The sequence below is a fragment of the Eulemur rufifrons genome, chromosome 8 (assembly GCF_041146395.1).
Source record: "Eulemur rufifrons isolate Redbay chromosome 8, OSU_ERuf_1, whole genome shotgun sequence".
Classification (NCBI taxonomy): Eukaryota; Metazoa; Chordata; class Mammalia; order Primates; family Lemuridae; genus Eulemur; species Eulemur rufifrons.
In genome coordinates, this window is record NC_090990.1 from 110480643 (window position 1) to 110497601 (window position 16959).

The 16959-nt window shown below is 48.2% G+C and overlaps 1 protein-coding gene across 2 annotated transcripts in view; it reads left to right on the forward strand.

Annotated features, from left to right (window-relative positions):
- The window catches only part of NGF (nerve growth factor), a 50933-nt gene extending 39264 nt beyond the window's left edge, over positions 1-11669 (forward strand). For both annotated transcript variants that reach the window (XM_069478931.1, XM_069478930.1), the window contains exons 2-3: positions 3738-3861; positions 10776-11669. In XM_069478931.1, the coding sequence (XP_069335032.1) occupies positions 10788-11513 (726 nt within the window). In that variant the 5' untranslated portion in view covers positions 3738-3861; positions 10776-10787 and the 3' untranslated portion in view covers positions 11514-11669. The remainder of the gene's footprint in view (positions 1-3737; positions 3862-10775) is intronic.
- The last annotated feature ends 5290 nt before the right edge of the window (positions 11670-16959 follow it).

Genomic DNA, 16959 nt, shown 5'->3' on the forward strand with positions numbered 1-16959 from the left:
GGTTGGGCAGTGGTCCTGGGGTGATGGATCCTGGGAGTGTGCTCTAGAAGGGGGAAGGAGCCTGGAACATAACTTTGACTGTCACATGGAAAGTCACAGTCAAGCAGGCAGTCCACAGCAGTAGACTGACTCTGGGTTGGCACTCTCTCTTCATTGGATCCCTCACCCCGTGGGGTGGTTGGAGTTGGAAGAAGGCCAGGGTAGAACCCCTAAAGCAATTTTTCATAACCTTAAGTGAACATCAGAATCACCTGTAGGGCTTGTTAAACCACATATTCTTCTGTCTCACTCCCAGAGTTTCCCATTCAATAGGTCTATGGTGGAGACCAAGAATTTGCATTTCTAGCAAGTTCCAAGATACTACTACAATACTACCATGGACCACCCTTTGAGAATTAGTGCCTTAAAGCCTGAAACCCAGGACATGTCGGGGTCTAGAATCAGTACACTAGACTTTAATAGGATTCTTTTTTTGCCCCGTAAGAAGGAATAGAGTGTGGTCCTGAAATGAGCTGGGATTTATTTGCATGCATTTATCAAAAGTGTGAGAGCCCTCTGATTTCTGCTTAAGTGATTACCCCATGGGAACAGGTAGGGTTTTAAAAATAGATATGTGTTTGGGTTGTTTGTCCCTAATGTCTTTGCATTAGAAATAAGTAATATTTAAATTGGATTTAATTTTAGAGCCCCAACCTTCACTAGCATGAGAATAAAAACAATGATAACAATACCTATGAAAATCATTTAGTGTTTCAGTATTGCAGACAGAGAATTTCTTACTCAAGTAGCAAACTACCCACACCAAGACTGAATAAGAGAAGGCCAGATGCACAGGGGATGCTGGACAGGTCTTGTATATAGCAATTAAGCATCTACATGAGACTGGCAGGAGACCCCGGCATGCACCAAGGTGACTTGGGCCAGAAGTTTCAGATAATGGGCCAGGAAACCTGTTGTGGTTGGTTTACAGTTGGATCCCTTATGAAGGCAGGTCTGCCTAGGTATTGTGAGACTTTTTATTTAGATCAAACTTCTCTCTTCTTCTAATCATCTAAATTGGAGACCATCCTAGCTTGTAGTAAAATATCCAGAATATTTTCAGGGAGAGTCCCTGTTACTTCTCCAATTGTTTTACAAAGTAAAAGCAAAGGCTTTTTGTGTCCTATAGGAAGCAATCAAGTGAGTTCTGCAAGTTGATCAGCACCTACTGCTATATGAGACCCATTGCATACTACTTTTACCCTCCCCAACACCTCTTCCTGAGCCATGTTGGACCACTAGCCAGTTTTTGAACCCTGGGGCTCTGTAATGCCTTTCCTTATCTTCTTCCTAATGAGTTCCTATTCCTTCTTAAGAACCCAGCTCAGATGTTACCTCCTCTATGAACATGTCTCTGACTAGTCTGGCCAGATAAAACCAATTCCTCCTTCCACTATGTTTCCATATCATGTCAAATATACATCATACGTATCACATTGTACTTGAAATGCTTGTCCGTGTGCTTGCCTTTCCTCACCTCTAGGTTAGAGCTCTAGGACATTAAATATTAGGTCTTATTCTTCTTTGTATCCCTAGCACCTAACACAGTGGCTGGCACAGGATCTGCAAGTTTAAGTGTTTAATTAATGACATGAATGAATCTCAATTGTTGGGTAGGGGAAAGCATTACTTAAGCATCCAGTAGGGATTCAGGCTGGAAAACATTCACTATCAGAGACTCTCAGATGACCAGAGCCAGAGGGACCTTAGCTATCATCTGTGCCCACTCCTCATCCTATAGAGGAGAAAGTTCAGAGATGCTTAAAGGTGCCAAGTGACTTACCCAAGAATCTGAGTGAATTGGATCAGGATTCAGGTCTGTGGGTTCCAGCCTTGCGACCCATCAGGTTTAGCAAACCCCAGATGAAGGGTCTGTGGACTAGATGAGATCATCTTTCCCATGAGTAATGGAACCAAATAATGCCCACCTCCTCCCCTGGGGGACATGCCATCGTCCCTCTCCTGTGCTAAATCCAACCATGGAGAGCATGAACATGTCCTTCGACATAGAATATAACCTCTTTAAGAGTGTTTGAGTAAGTTTTCATCTCTAAGCCTCAACTTAAATTGAGTATTAGAAGGTTTTTCTGGTACTTTCTGAAGCAAAAAATATTTTAAGTAGGGTAGGGAAGGAAGAGGAATGGAGACACCCAGTCCTTAATTGCATGATTTCCAGTAGCATGAAGGCCACTCCAGAGGCCTTTTCTACTTCCCTGTTCTCCAGCTCCTCTTCGTTACTGGGGTTTGGGGAGCCATGGTGGCTTCTCTGATATTTGCGTCCATAGCACAAGATGAGAGAGGGCTGAAGGAAGAGAAGTGGTGGGGGGTCCCCACTGGAAAAAGACATCATGGGGAGAGGATTGTTATAGTTGGAAAGAGAATACAGACAGGAAAGATAAAGGTGCCATTGTAGAACTTTTTGAGGGAGCACCACACCCTACAACAAATTCTGCAATAGACATAGTATAGTTCATTCATTCGTTCATAAAATACACCATGTCGTGCTTCCTGCTTAAAGCCCTCTACTCCCTTCCTGTTGCCCTGAGAGTACAACCATAGCTCCTTGCTATGTCTCTGCAGACCTGCCTCTTTCTCACTCTCCAGCTCACATCCTAGGCCTCTTCCCTTCATGCTCAGCCCCTTTGACTTGTTTCTATCTCAGGGCCTTTGCACTTATTGTTCCTTCTGCCTGGAATGTTCTCTCCCTCATTCCTTCTCATCCTTCAGATCTTAACTTGAAGGCCACCTCCTCAGAGAAGTTCTCACTGAGCATCCTGTCTACAGTGGCCCCTCGATGCACCCTGCAGTTGCCTCTCTCATCAGACCCTGTTATTTCCTTCATGGCATTCAAAGAATCTGAAGATACCTTGTTGACTTACACAAGACTACAAGCTACATGAGCATAGAGACCTTGTTTGTCCTATTCATTTCTGTGTCCCCAGCACCAAGAAAAGTGCTTGGCATATAGTAGGTGCTCAGGAAATAATGTTGAATGCACCTACATATATCAGGTTTATAGAAGTGAGGAGAGAATAGAAGCCTTCCATTACTTCTAGAAACTACAATCTAAAATTGAATAGAATTTTTTTCTCATTGTATCAGCTCCATAGCTTTCAGTTCTAAAATTTGACTTTCAGCATGGTGCTCTGAGATTCATGGCCCCGTTTGTAAAAGCTCTATGTTATCTGTCTGGTAGCCAGGTTGTCTTATTTGTCACCATTGTTCATCTGCATTTTCATCAAAGCACCAACTTGCTCTGAATTGTTAGGACTTTTGCTTCTGTGTAATTTATCTTAGGCGGATTTACAGTTGGGTCTATATCTGCATGTGTAATGTACAGAATAATTTCCATTTTGATATTAGATGAGGGATCTGCTAGAGTAGGACTTTGGTGTGGGTCAGGAAACACCTACACTAGGTACAAGATTGGCCACGGACTGTGTCCAGGCTGAAACCAAGAGCTTTGGCACAAGAGTGAGAGGCAGGTACCACCTCAGGTCCATGCAAGGTCAGGCCCCTGGCAATTTCAGTGGCAAGATTCCAGCTCCTTCCTGGGCCCTGATGCTGGTAAAATCCCAGGACTTGGAAATAAAATTTGTCCTGTTGGCATATTCCTCCCTGCTGCCTAGATCACAGGTATCATTCTGCTGGAGAATGTGGTGAAGTACCCATCTAACGCCAGCTCTCCTCCTCCACAGAGTTTTGGCCCGTGGTCGTGCAGTCCAAGGGGCTAGATGGCATGCTGGACCCAAGCTCAGCTCAGCGTCCGGACCCAATAACAGCTTTTCCAAGGGAGCAGCTTTCTATCCTGGCCACGCTGAGGTAAGCACCTGAAGGACACCTGGCTCTCCAAGGTTCCTAGCTCTGGAACTGCCAGAAGCAGGGGCTTCAAGTGCTAGGACCATCTAGCCCCCGAAAGAGGAGGGGGAGTCAGATCCAACCGGGGGCCAGCGGTGGGCCTGCAGTAACTCTTAGCAATGCAGCAAATGTGGCCCTCCTAGCCTACCGGGAGAGAAGTCCCTCATGCCCTCAGGCTGGCCCATGGCTTCCAAGGACACATCAAGAGTCTGGGCTGCATCAAGCATCTAAAGTATCAGAACACAAGGCCTTGAAGAGATGGCATCAGTCAGACCCTCCACACAACTCTCCGGTCTGTCTGAGCAGGTGGACCTTCTGCTTGTGCGATGGAAGGTCCACAGTCAGTCTTTGCGCCCTTGGCCAGTGGCATGGAGGAGTGGGAAGAGTTCCAGATCTGGACACAGGCAGGCCTGGCTCTGAGTTGCACTTCCACCTGGTGTGTGCTTGTCATCAAGTTACATAATCTTAGTGCTCCTGTGTTTCATCTGTAAAATGAGATAACAAAGCCTGCCTCCTAGGTTGCTGTGATGGCTAGACAATTATACCCAATAAATAATAATGATTATAGCTATTATCTCACCTCATTCACTTTCAGATATGTCTCTAAGGGTTCAGACCAGTAGATCTGGTTCCCATTCGTGCAGCCAGCACGCCTGTCCTAGAGGAAAGGAGCCCAGGAGCTCCCACACCTGCATGTGCTAGTGCCTTCTAGCTGCACATGTCTATCACGGGCATTTTAGGTGCTTTTAGATCAAGTCTACATGATTCCCAGAAATCTGATGAACTAGGTATGAAAACAATTAAATATCTCAATGTTCCCTAATATCTGCATTTGTGGCATCAGGAAGGCAAAACTTATAATCTGTTGAATGGAATTTTTGTGTTGATGTTGGGGGATGAGCAGATGCACCCCAGGACCTATCAGCTGCAGCATGTGTGTGGCCTCAGGCCTCTTTCCTCTAAAAGGTGCTGAGGCCAAGCAATAGGCCAAGCACCCACAGGCTGACCCTGCCCTTCCCTAACTGTGTCACCCCAAGTCACTTAGCCTCCCCCAGGCTCAGGTGTGTCCTCTACAAGGTTAAAGAAGTGGGCTAGATGAGTGGGTCTCAAAATGTGGTTGCCAGACCAGCAGTGTCAGCATCCCCTCGAACTGGTTAGAGATGTAGATTCTCAATGCCCACTCTACCCCCAGACCTACAGAATCAGAAATTCTGCATCTGGGCCCAGCAGTCTATAGTTTAACAAACTTTCCAGGTGATTCTGATGCCCTGAAGTTCGAGAAGCTCTGGACTTTAATCTCTGATGTCCCTTCCAGGCCATGCCTCCTCCCAATAAACCCTGTCTAGGAGATGCCAACAGAGGCTCTGGAGTTTATTCTGTCAATGCCTATTCAGACCAGGATGCCTCCCAGGTACCCAGCTGGGGAATTGAGGAAAAACAGAATTCCTCTGACACTACACGCAGCCTCCAACAACCCAGAGTGTCTGAGTCCTTACAACTGGAGATAGCAAACAGTTAACATTGAGAGTGAAGGCCAAGTGTAAAACAAGAAATGACCCTTGACCTACGCTCAGAATGGGGCACATGAGAGGGAGGAGGAGGAGGCTGGATTTCCTTGGCCACAAGAATTTCCTCTCTTGCCAACAGTTAGTGACCTGGTTCACTGATCCAGTCTTGAGCCCAAGAATCACTAGCTGCTCTTGGCACATTTCTCTCTGAGGCAGGAATTCTCTTACTCCCTTCCACAACACACCTCCCCAGGCACGCTTGCCAGTCTCCCAGCGCCATCATATTTGCCACAGGTGCTTAGCTCTGCCCAGCAGCTTCATCACCTATTCAGGCGAGGTCAGAATCTGTGAAGATCATTTACCTGGTGCAGGAAATTTTTCTTATTACTGGAGTGTGTGAACTACTGGAAATCCACAGAATATACCACTGGCCCAAGAAGGGGCAAGATTGCTGGGCAGCCTACCCGTAGCTGGTTGGAAAGGCATCCCTACTGGCCTCCCCCTCTTAGCCAGGATCTTCATTCTGGGTAGGAGCAGGACAAACAAAGCATTCGCACAGCAAATGGAACATGTCCCTTCATGTGAGCCCCTGACTGCGTCCTCCCAGCTGATCATTCAGCCTGCAGAGCTCTGCCCAGTGAAGCCACACAAGGGCTGTCATCTGCTCAGGAGAAAGGCTCCAAAGGTTGTTTTTAAAAATAAATAAATAGATCTCCTCCCTGGGCTGACATCAACCAAAAAGAGAATGTTCTTTTCTAAACTGTGCATTGTATTACTAGAATAGAAAATACACTAGTTTTTTTTTTTGTTTTTTTCTTTCATTTACTGATGTTTTCTTAAAAAGAGACTTTTTAAACATTTTTTAAAGGTTATAGGAACATGCTATCATGAGTAAATCAAATATTATTTTTTTAAAAAATCTTTTAATCTTGGCCGGGTGTGGTGACTCACGCCTGTAATCCTAGCACTCTGGGAGGCCGAGGAGGGTGGATCGCTCGAGGTCAGGAGTTCGAGACCAGCCTGAGCAAGAGCGAGACCCCGTCTCTACTAAAAATAGAAAAAAATTATATGGACAACTAAAATATATATAGAAAAAATTAGCCGGGCACGGTGGTGCGTGCCTGTAGTCCCAGCTACTTGGGAGGCTGAGGTAGAAGGATCGCTTGAGCCCAGGAGTTTGAGGTTGCTGGGAGCTAGGCTGACGCCATGGCACTCACTCTAGCCTGGGCAACAAAGTGAGACTCTGTCTCAAAAAAAAAAAAAAAACTTTTAATCTAGAACTCAAATGAGATATATTTGAGAGATTTTCAAGTAGTAATGAAATAATCTGTCCATGATGCAAATCTCCATTGTAGTTAAATGTCACCAGGCACCACTTGGTATCTTGACAGTGAGTTGAGAAACAGCATTTAGACTTCAAGAACTTTGTGAAGTTAATTCAGCAGAGTCAGCAGCTGCTAGGCAGAGTAGGAAACTTTGTAATTGCTTAAAATCAAAGAATGTCAGAGTTGGAAGATACCTACCTTAAACATCATCGCTCAGATGGAGAAATTAAGGAACACAGAAGGCAGGAGACTTGTGTACATGCTCACTGGTTCTTAGAGTGGGGCTACCTAGGAGTGCTAGGTCACGTGGAGGCAACAAAGATGAGTATGATGCTTTGCTGCCTATGGGGGGTTTGCCCTCTAGGAGGGAGGATAAGAGGAGAACACAACTGCTGTAAGACGGCATAAAGGAAAGGCTTTAAGAGATGGAGAAGGGAGAAGGTTTGTCTTGTTGGAATTAGAAAAAGCTCCCCACTAGAGGTGGCATGGAAGCTGTTGAAGGACAACAGGAAGGATTCTGCTGGCAGAGGTGGAGAGCAGGAAGGCACAAGGAGGGTAGGGAACAGACCAGTCGGGAAGAGTCTGAGCAGGGCAATGGTGGGCAAGCACAGAGCAGGAACTGCCCCCAGGAGTTCTGTGTGCCAGGAATGCAGACTATGTGAAGGGAGCAGAAGGAGGCAGGGCCCCTGTGCCAGGCTGAGCAGGCCCTACTGGCTCACTAGACGAGGGGCTCAGCACCAGCTCCTTTGAGCAGAGTGATGTGATCAGAGCACGGCTTTAAGAAGCCAAATGGGGCAGCCAGGGATAGGAGGCAGTGGAAGAGTAGATGAGGGTCCAGGACATCAGGTGGGAGCCTGTTTGCATGACCTGAACCAGGGGCCCAGAGGTGGAATTTTAATAGAAAGGAAAATACAGTTTCAAAAGAATGCAGCCAAAGCAGAACCAAAAGAGCTGGATGGAGGGCAGGGAGGAAGGAACAAAGTCCAGGAATGAGCAGAAGTTGGGAGCCGGTGGATGAAGGAATAATGGTTCCAGTAATGGCAAAAGGAAGCTGCAGCGAAGCACGTTGAGGAGGATGGGGAGAGAGGATCAAAGGCAATGGTAGCTGTGAGACTGCTTTGTAAATCACCACGTGGTCCAAAGTGAGGCTGCTGCCGAATACAGAGGAGGGAGAAAGGAGAAGATGAACCTAATGAGGATCATGAGTATGAAGAGATTTGTTCTGGATGTCTTGAATTTAAAACACCAACATCCATGGAGAGTTGCTCTCAGGAGTTTGGAGGTTCAGAACTGGCTTCAAAAGATCAGGTGAGCTAGGGATCCAGCTTCGGGCATTAGCTGCACAGAGATTTCAGTGGACTCCTTAGAAGAGAATGAACCCACCAAAGGAGAGACTATAGGATGGAGTGGGAATCTCTGCTAATGAGGAATAGGGAGAGTATGTCCCCTTATTTCCATGAAAACCCTAAGTTTTGGTCAATTACTTTCATTTCCCTACCCAAATTTTAACAAGTGTTACTAATTTCTAACAAGGGATGAATTTCAGTTTTATTTCTTCTCCTTTAATCTACCCGATGAAAGATAATGTGTACTGAGAAGAAGAAAGAAATGAAACAAGAAAAGGAGCAAAAGCAAAGGGCTTGAATGTGCTGCCAACTGAATATTCAGTTCTGGAAGAGTTGGCAGGGCATTTATCTGCAAGACCCTTAGCCAACAGAACTGGTGATAGTCAAAAGCCCAGATATGCCCCTGCCTCCTCTGCAGGGTCAGCTGGAGATTGGAGCAAATAGAAATATTCTTCAAAGTAACCAAAGAGAAAAGAATTTGGTGGTTTCCTTCTTGGTATCTTACCAAAGAGCTGCCCATTTCCAGCTGAATAAAAGCACAGTATCGAGGAGAAGAATGCATTGCTTTAAAACAGATTGGAAAAGCAGTGTGTAGCCATATGCACAAAGTCCAAAAGAAACCATGCACCATGGTGGAAAAAGGCAGGCAGCACGCTTCTCTGGCCACTCCCATTCACTCCATTCATTCTTCTTATATTTTTTGAGTACCTACTATATATGCTAGACACTGCCCACGGCCCTGTAAATACTGAAATGCAAACCACACAGCTTCTAAAGCACTCTCAGGGAGACAGGCATGTGTAGATGACTATCCACAGCACTAGGAGAGGTGAGAGGGTTGTGCACAAACTGCCCTGGAAGACGAGGGAGAGCATGCTGAGGGTAGAGTAACCAGAGACACAGGGAAGGAGACACACTCTGCCCTCCAGGACCTTACAGTTGGTGGGGGGAGAAGGGGGACAATACTAATGGCTCTGAGTCTGAGAGAGGTAAAACCAGCAGTAGAACTGGAAAAATACAAAGTCCTTGACCACAGGAAGATAGAAATAACTCCTAATTAACACATTTTGTGAGCACCCACTTAATCCTAACAACTCTGGGAAGTAGCATTTATTGCCCGCCTTGTATCAAGAAAACTAAGGCTCAGCAAAACTAAGTGGCTTCCTTCTGCTCACAAGTACTTGAGTAGGAATCCAAACAAGGTTTTCTAACCCCAGAGCCAATGTAGAGTTCTTTACACTTTAGATTTAGTAGGAGAGAACACACATACACACTCGCAAATTTGTTATTCTGAAGTTCAGAATGGAAAGAGATCACTTTTGATTGGAGTGATCTGAGGCGGCTTCAAGGAGCAGGTGGTGTATGTGCCAGGCTGGAAAAGTGGATAGAGAGCAGAAAGACCTGAGAATGGGAGAAAGGAGAGAACTGGAAGTTTGGAGAACATTATATAGGATGCCTCTAATCCTACCCAGAAGGTCTAGGGAAGCTTCACAAAGGCGGTGACATTTGCTATACATCTGTAGGTGTGCAGAGAAGCTCACTGGGTGAAGAGCAGTAGCAGAACTAATTCCACGATTGCCTGACTGAGGGAGTGGTGGGGGCACTGTGGGAGTCACTTGTGGGGTCACTGCAGCACAGTGTGGAGCCCTCATGGGGACAAGTAGATTCATACCATTTGCCCTATACTCTATTAGGAACATACTCCAGAAATAATGAAAAGAAAAGATGTTTAAGAATGAAAGAGAAAGGAAGGCAGAAAGGGAAGATCCATGGAAGGGCAGATGGCTTAGTAAAGGTCAACTTTGGGTTCTATTTCTGGTCCAGTTTTTATCTGTGACTTTAATGTTTTAGTGGTCAGTTAATTTTCTGTGAATCAGCTTCCTTGTATGTGAAAGAAAGATGATATATCCTAACCTAACTCACAGACTAATGAGAAGATAGAAGTGAGCACATTTGAAAATGTAAAAACATGGCACCAAGGGGAATCATTATGCTGAATGATGCAGCATAGTGGGGGCTGAATAGATTCATGGACTAAGGTGGTCCCAGAGCCACAAGTTTTAGGCCAAACATGATGCTTTGCAGATGCAAAACAAGGATTCTGAGTCACCAGATCTTAGAGTGACCCAGGGTCCGAAGGGGGCGTACCCAGTGTCGAGGCTTCGAGATGTGTCCCCAGCTGCTCTTCCTAGAGCCTTTTCAGGGGATTTAAAGTTTGGCAGGACCAGCACCATCACTTCAAGGCAGGAGTACTGCAGAGGGGTGTCGAACTCTTCCCACCTGCCTCCCCGGAACACACACGCACGCACACCACCTCCCTCAGCTGCCTCAAGCTGGCAGTCACAGAACTCAGAGCATCTTTCCAAGTTCATACCAAGCTACTGGGCAGAATTTCAGGGGCCCTGTCCCTTCCTGGAAAAGCTCACCCTATAGATGGGGTGACCAAATACCCAGACTGTCTGAGTCAGCCCTGGTTGACACCTGTTGTCCCAGTATGAGTATTGCCAGCACCCCCTTCACTCTCAAAAGTCGCTCCAGTTTGAATGATAAATTCTAGGGTCTTCTTACTCTAGGGTACCCATAGACTACCAGGTGAAACCTTGTGATTTTCTTGGAGGTCAACGCTGAGGGACGCAGAAACTGCGTTTTGAAAACACATAGTACTCCGTGGAATAATCCTCATTTCTTTCTCATTCCAGGTGCATAGCGTAATGTCCATGTTGTTCTACACTCTGATTACAGCGCTTTTGATCGGCATACAGGCAGAACCCTACACAGAGAGCAATGTCCCAGCAGGACACGCCATCCCCCAAGCCCACTGGACTAAACTTCAGCATTCCCTCGACACAGCTCTCCGCAGAGCCCGCAGCACGCCTGCGGGGGCGATAGCGGCACGGGTGGCAGGGCAGAACCGCAACATCACCGTGGACCCCAGCCTTTTTAAGAAGCGGCGACTCCGGTCACCCCGTGTGCTGTTTAGCACCCAGCCCCCACCCGAAGCCGCGGACACCCAGGATCTGGACTTGGAGGTCGGTGGTGCTGCCCGCTTCAACAGGACTCACAGGAGCAAGCGGTCAACCACCCACCCCGTCTTCCACAAGGGGGAGTTCTCCGTGTGCGACAGCGTCAGTGTGTGGGTTGGGGATAAGACTACCGCCACGGACATCAAGGGCAAGGAGGTGATGGTGTTGGGAGAGGTGAACATTAACAACAGTGTATTCAAACAGTACTTTTTTGAGACCAAGTGCCGGGACCCCACTCCCGTTGACAGCGGGTGCCGGGGCATTGACTCCAAGCATTGGAACTCGTACTGCACCACGACCCACACCTTCGTCAAGGCGCTGACCATGGACGGCAAGCAGGCGGCCTGGCGCTTCATCAGAATCGACACGGCCTGCGTGTGTGTGCTCAGCAGGAAGGCTGTGAGAAGAACCTGACCTGCCCACACGCCCCCTCCGCACCTGCCCCCTCCACACTCTCCTGGGCCCCTCCCTACCTCAACCTGTAAATTATTTTAAATTATAAGGACTGCATGGTAATTTATAGTTTATACAGTTTTAAAAAAATCATTATTTATTAAATTTTTGGAATCATCCTGTGTGCAAGTACTGAAGTCATTTTCCTCAGTGAGACCATCAGCGGGTCTTGGGAAGATGCAGGGTGAATTGTCCGCAGCCAGCCCTGGCTCCCTCTAGGGGCTCCCTGTAACCCCATCCCACCCCGCCAGCAGTTCAGGGAAGACTGACTGGTTTCAGGTATTAGCCTAAGCCAGCATGATTGGGAAGGGAGGGCTGCCGGACTGCGACTGTGTCCTGCCTTCCACAGCCGAAGCTACCTAATCCTTGGATTACACGCCCCACGGCGGGATCCATGAGCCTGATTGCTTCACCTGGGGAAGTTAGTGGAGCTTCATCAGATCACCGCTAGGCCCAGGGCTGTCCCCGGCCACAGAGAGGCCCAGGCTTGGTCCTGCAGGGACTCACTGTACAGGCAGGAGGAGGCTTGCACCAAAGACCTGTGAGGCTGCCTATTTTTAGGGGGAGATCTGCTGTCTGGAAAAGTTGTAACAGAATAATCTCATGAGGCTGTCACGGTAGATCTGATTTCATGTTAAGATTGCCTTAGTACTAATGGCTGCCCCTCAGTTTATCCCTCAGTGGCTTCCTGCAGAAAGACTTCATTACCCCAAGAAAACATTAGGGCCTCCAACACTCTTGCCACCCACTAACAGCCACAGCAGGGACTTCCAGTGGCCCCAGCGTTGGCCCAACAGCCAGGGAAGGCAGAGACCTGTTGGGAAAGAGCTTCTGACAACTTTATGATTCTGAATTGGTTGATTTCCACAGTGACCAAAGGCCGTGGGACCTGTAGAGAAGAGGTGGGGGAGAAAGACTAAGGCGAAGGGAGTGAGACCAACAAAATAAACCGGGAAGATGCGGCCCAGCCGGGAGCGGGCAGTGGCTTTCTGTTCCCCCCTAAGAGGGGAGAGGAAACAGGGCACAGAGAGAAGACCAGAGGGGAGGGGGGAAGGGGAGGGGAAGCACAGCAGGAGGAGGCATCCCCCTGCCTCCAACTAAGGCAACATCCCGGGCAGTGTTTGTGGGATTTTTAAATGACTGTATCAAGAGCATCTTAGAGAGAGGCGAAGGTAACAGAGAGACCGCAGGGTTCAGCCTGGAGCAGGGCTCCACCCAGCCTCACACTGCCACCTTCCCCTGCAACTTGCATTTGGTATTTTCCCTGAAACCACAGTTTTTTCCCCCCAGACAGAGCACTTACATTTGACACAGAAATTTTACTCTCCCATCCATCCCTTCTCCCCCCGAGGATGAAATGCCTACTCTGGTTTTCAAGAGAACAGGACCAAATTGTCCATCCAACAAAAAAGCAAATGGTCGTATTCATTCCCTCTGTAAGGCTCGCTGTCTGCCCCACCCCCACCCCATCCAAATAGGGCAAATTAGAAACGTAGGGAGCTTTGGCACGAGAGCCATTTGATCAGGGTAAAAGCATGATGAAATGTGCCCTGTTTTTTCTATCAAAGCTACTGCAATTGGAATAAAGATTTACGTTCAAGAAATACCAACCAGAACATTCTGTGCTGAGATAGTTGGTGAGATAAAGGCCTGGGGAGGGAGCCCTCCCACTGACCTGGGTTTGTGGCTTTTCACTGGGCTCCCACGGCAATGACCTCGGTCATTCTGGGCCCCCTATAAACAGTTCCGGGGGGGGGTAGGCTTCCTCTTAGGGCTGGACAGGCCTGCAGGTCCTGGATTTGGGGAGAGAGGAGTGGAGAGGGAGGCATGCAGGAGGCTCCCACTGGAAGGGTTTGTTTGTGAGCAGCTACAAGAGCAAAGAGAGTCTTGGAGAGCTGCTCCCAGCACTGCCAGATACTTAGGACATCGAAAAAACATCTTTGGCTCCCATGGGCTGCCTAGAGGGAAGACCCTCCGAGGGAGGAGGGAAGATGCTCTGAGGGAGGACGCAGGCCAAGAGCTCCTCATTTCCTTCTCCCCGTAGGTAAGAGGAGGGCCTCCCCATCCCAGGAACACCGCCCACCTTCCCAAAGGCAAAATCCGCTCTAGGCCGAAACTCTGGAGCCCAGCGTGGGAGACAATGTTTTCACTCAACACGAGGGGATATCAGTTTGGCCCAACAGCCTTGGAGCCGTCCAAAAACAACCCGAGCGCAGTGGTTTCCGCAGCTTGGGCTCTGCTCCCACTCTGGGGGGAGCTCCGTCCGGCTTTCAGACCCACCCGGCTGCCCCGAGAGGCCGCCCAGGGTCACCAGGGCCCAGACACTCAAGCACGCTGAGAAAACAGCTCCCAACCGCCCACTGCGCTCTGCCGAGCAGCGGCAGCTGCACGTCCAGCAAACTTTTCCTTCAAGCGCCTCGCTGAGATTTTTCTGCCCGGGTTCCCCATAAGCCCAGAGGGTGAGAGCAGGTCCCTCTCCCCTGGGTGACTTCCTCCACACGCCAAAGAAAACTAGCGCGCACCCCGGCAGGTCCTCCACCCCACACGGCCCTCCTGGCAAGGCTCAGGCCGCCTCGCAGGAGGCAGAGCTCCTGGCTCTGGGTGAGGAGAGCGACAGGGTGCCTGACTCTAGTTTTCATTTCCCAGTCTGTCCCTCTGACCGCTCCTGCCCCCACCCAGACTGCCAGCCTCCCCTGGACCTGCTCTCCCTGTTAGTGGAAAACCCGGGGATGGATTTCCAGCAACAACCAACAGCTACTTCTATTCCCGTGGGAAACGGGAGTGTTCCTCCTGAAAGCCTCACCACTGTCGCCTCACTCAGCACAAGATGCATCCTGAGAGGAGGATCCGCTCAAACCCTGGAGTAGAGGACAGGAAGGCAGGGCCTGTCCCCCCTGGGCGGCGTGTTCTTTGCTCCCTGGAGAAGACACAGTGAGGCAGGAGAACCAGCCCTGGGTGGAGTGCGCACCGTCAAGAACACGGCCTGGACTCAGCACTGACCTCTGAGTCTTTCTTCCACTCCGAGTGAAGCAGTGGGAGGCACCGGCGTTCAGAGCCAAGGTCATTGGTCACCTTTGGTGCTGAGGAAGCAGCCCGGCGTGACAATACGAACTCTGGGCTCCGTGTCAGCAGGGCTGGTTCTGGCCCCAGCTCCCCCATTTCTATCTGTGAAACCTTGGCAAGATACAGCTCCTCTTTGAGCTCAGTTCTTGCAGCTGCGACATGAAAATAATCATTCCTATATCTCAGAGTTGTGAGCATGAAGCAAAACCATGTATTTTGAAAACAGTCATGTGCCATGCAAGTGTGAGGTAGAATAATTGATTGCAAACTGAACAACTCTGTGTTGATCATAGGAGAGAATCGGCTATGTTGGTGCTCACTAAATATTTTCTTACTGGCTGATGTGAAGATCAGGTGAGGAAAATCCTCTGGTCAGTGGACATCATGGAATAGATGTGGCAGGTCCAGCCCCAGGAGGGGAAGAGCAAGAACAGCAGCTCTTCAGCTTCAGATCTGGCCTAAATCCGGGCTCAGGAAGGCCACCTGGGTTCTAGAAGTTCTAGTGCAGCAGTTAAGAGCACAAGCTTTGGAATCAGACAAACGAGGCACTTCTGCTAAGGCTGAGTGACTTTAAGCAGGCCGCTTAACTTCTATGACAACTGATACGTGGAAACTCTGACAATTTCTTCATCTGTGCATGGGAATAATAATAATGCTTTCTCAGAGGGCTGAGAGAAAATTAAGTGAGATGTGTACATTAATATACACAGTGCCTAGCACTTAAGGGGTGTGTAATAAACTTCAGCTTTGAAAAGCAGATTGAAAAACCCTGAGAAACCCTGAAAGAATGTTAGAATGGGATGGAACAGCTTTCCAGAATTTGAGAAGGTTCATGAACAGATAGTTTTATAGATGCATCACAGGTCCAGCTGTGACGAACAGTGCTACTCGTGACTATTAGCATTTATTAAGAGCCTGCTGTGTGCCAGGCACGCTGCTAGGCACTTTATGTGGATTAACTCTGGGTAAGCTCCGGGGTTCTGACACTAAAGACTGCTTTACGCAAGTGGCCGGGAAGGCCATGCTTCCTGTTCATGTGTGCTCTGCCAGAGAATCGCTCCACAGTTCCCTGGGATGTGTTTACTCCTCCAGCCCTTGGCAAGTTTATAAGCCATTGGCTTGGAGAGTTTCCACGTGCCAAGCACGTGGGATCTGTTTTGCTCTAATTCACTTGAGTCTGCAATTGAAAAGCTCTGCCCTTCCCGAAGTTCACCTGGGTGTGTGCAGATGGCTCAGGGGGCCCAGGGCCAAAGTAAGTTGGGCAGAACTTCCCACACACAGCAGCAGCCCGGGGAGAATCCCTCCAACCCAGGGCTGCTCCTTAAAGTCAAGGATGTGTCACATCTGTCTGGACCTGGACCCTGTCTCGCAATCAATGCCTTAGGGCAGGTGAGATAGAACTCAGTTTTCACCTTTTTTTCCATCACCACTGTCCTCTCCCCTGTTCCCTACCCCCTGCCCCCACCTGTGTCAGCAGTAAATGTGTTAATGGTCTGAGTTGAAGACAAGGTCCTTCCTGAGGTGTGGGAAGTCTCTGAGCAGCTTCCAGAGGTCGGTGTTATAGTGAAGAGTGAAATTGGACTGTCAGGGTCAAAGCCTGGCCTCACCACCAGCTTAGCCAAGCGACGATGGACAAATTACTTAAGACTTATCTCTCTGCACTCAAGTTTTCTTATATATAAAATGTGGATGATAATAATAGAACCTACTTTGTTGTATTGTAAAGCATTTGGCCCAGTGTTTGGCATATAGTAAATTATTGTATATAAACCATATGTAAATATACAGTATATGTATATATACAAGCGATATGTATGCACAGATATACACACAATATACAAAGATAGCATGTCTGTGTGTGTGTGTGAGAGAGAGAGAGAATAACCCCTGAGAGCTAAGAGGCTGCCATGAAGTGGACATTCTACACTCACGTGCACTCACATATTGACTTAAAAACACAGAGCAACACACAAACCCATCCAATAAACATTCTAAGCGATAGCTACAGTAGTAAGAAGCAATCAGATGGGAAGAGTAAGCCAGAAAAGACTTCCTGAAGAACACAACGTTGAACGGTGTTTGGAAAAAGAAGTTGAGTGAAATTATTGTCCTGTGCTGGGACTTATTCCAGAATTACAAACAAGGCAAAATCCAACCAAGAGGCTGCCCAGTCCTGGGTGGGAGAGAGAGAAGAGATGTCTCTCTTCTCTCACCTGGTTGTGAGCTACAGTTGGCAAAGGAATTAGCTTCTCCTGCAATTACAGACCTTGGGAAAATTCAGAGAATAGCTATGTGAAATCCTGTAGGAAGACACGAAGTCCCCGTATGGTTTCCACAGAATCTC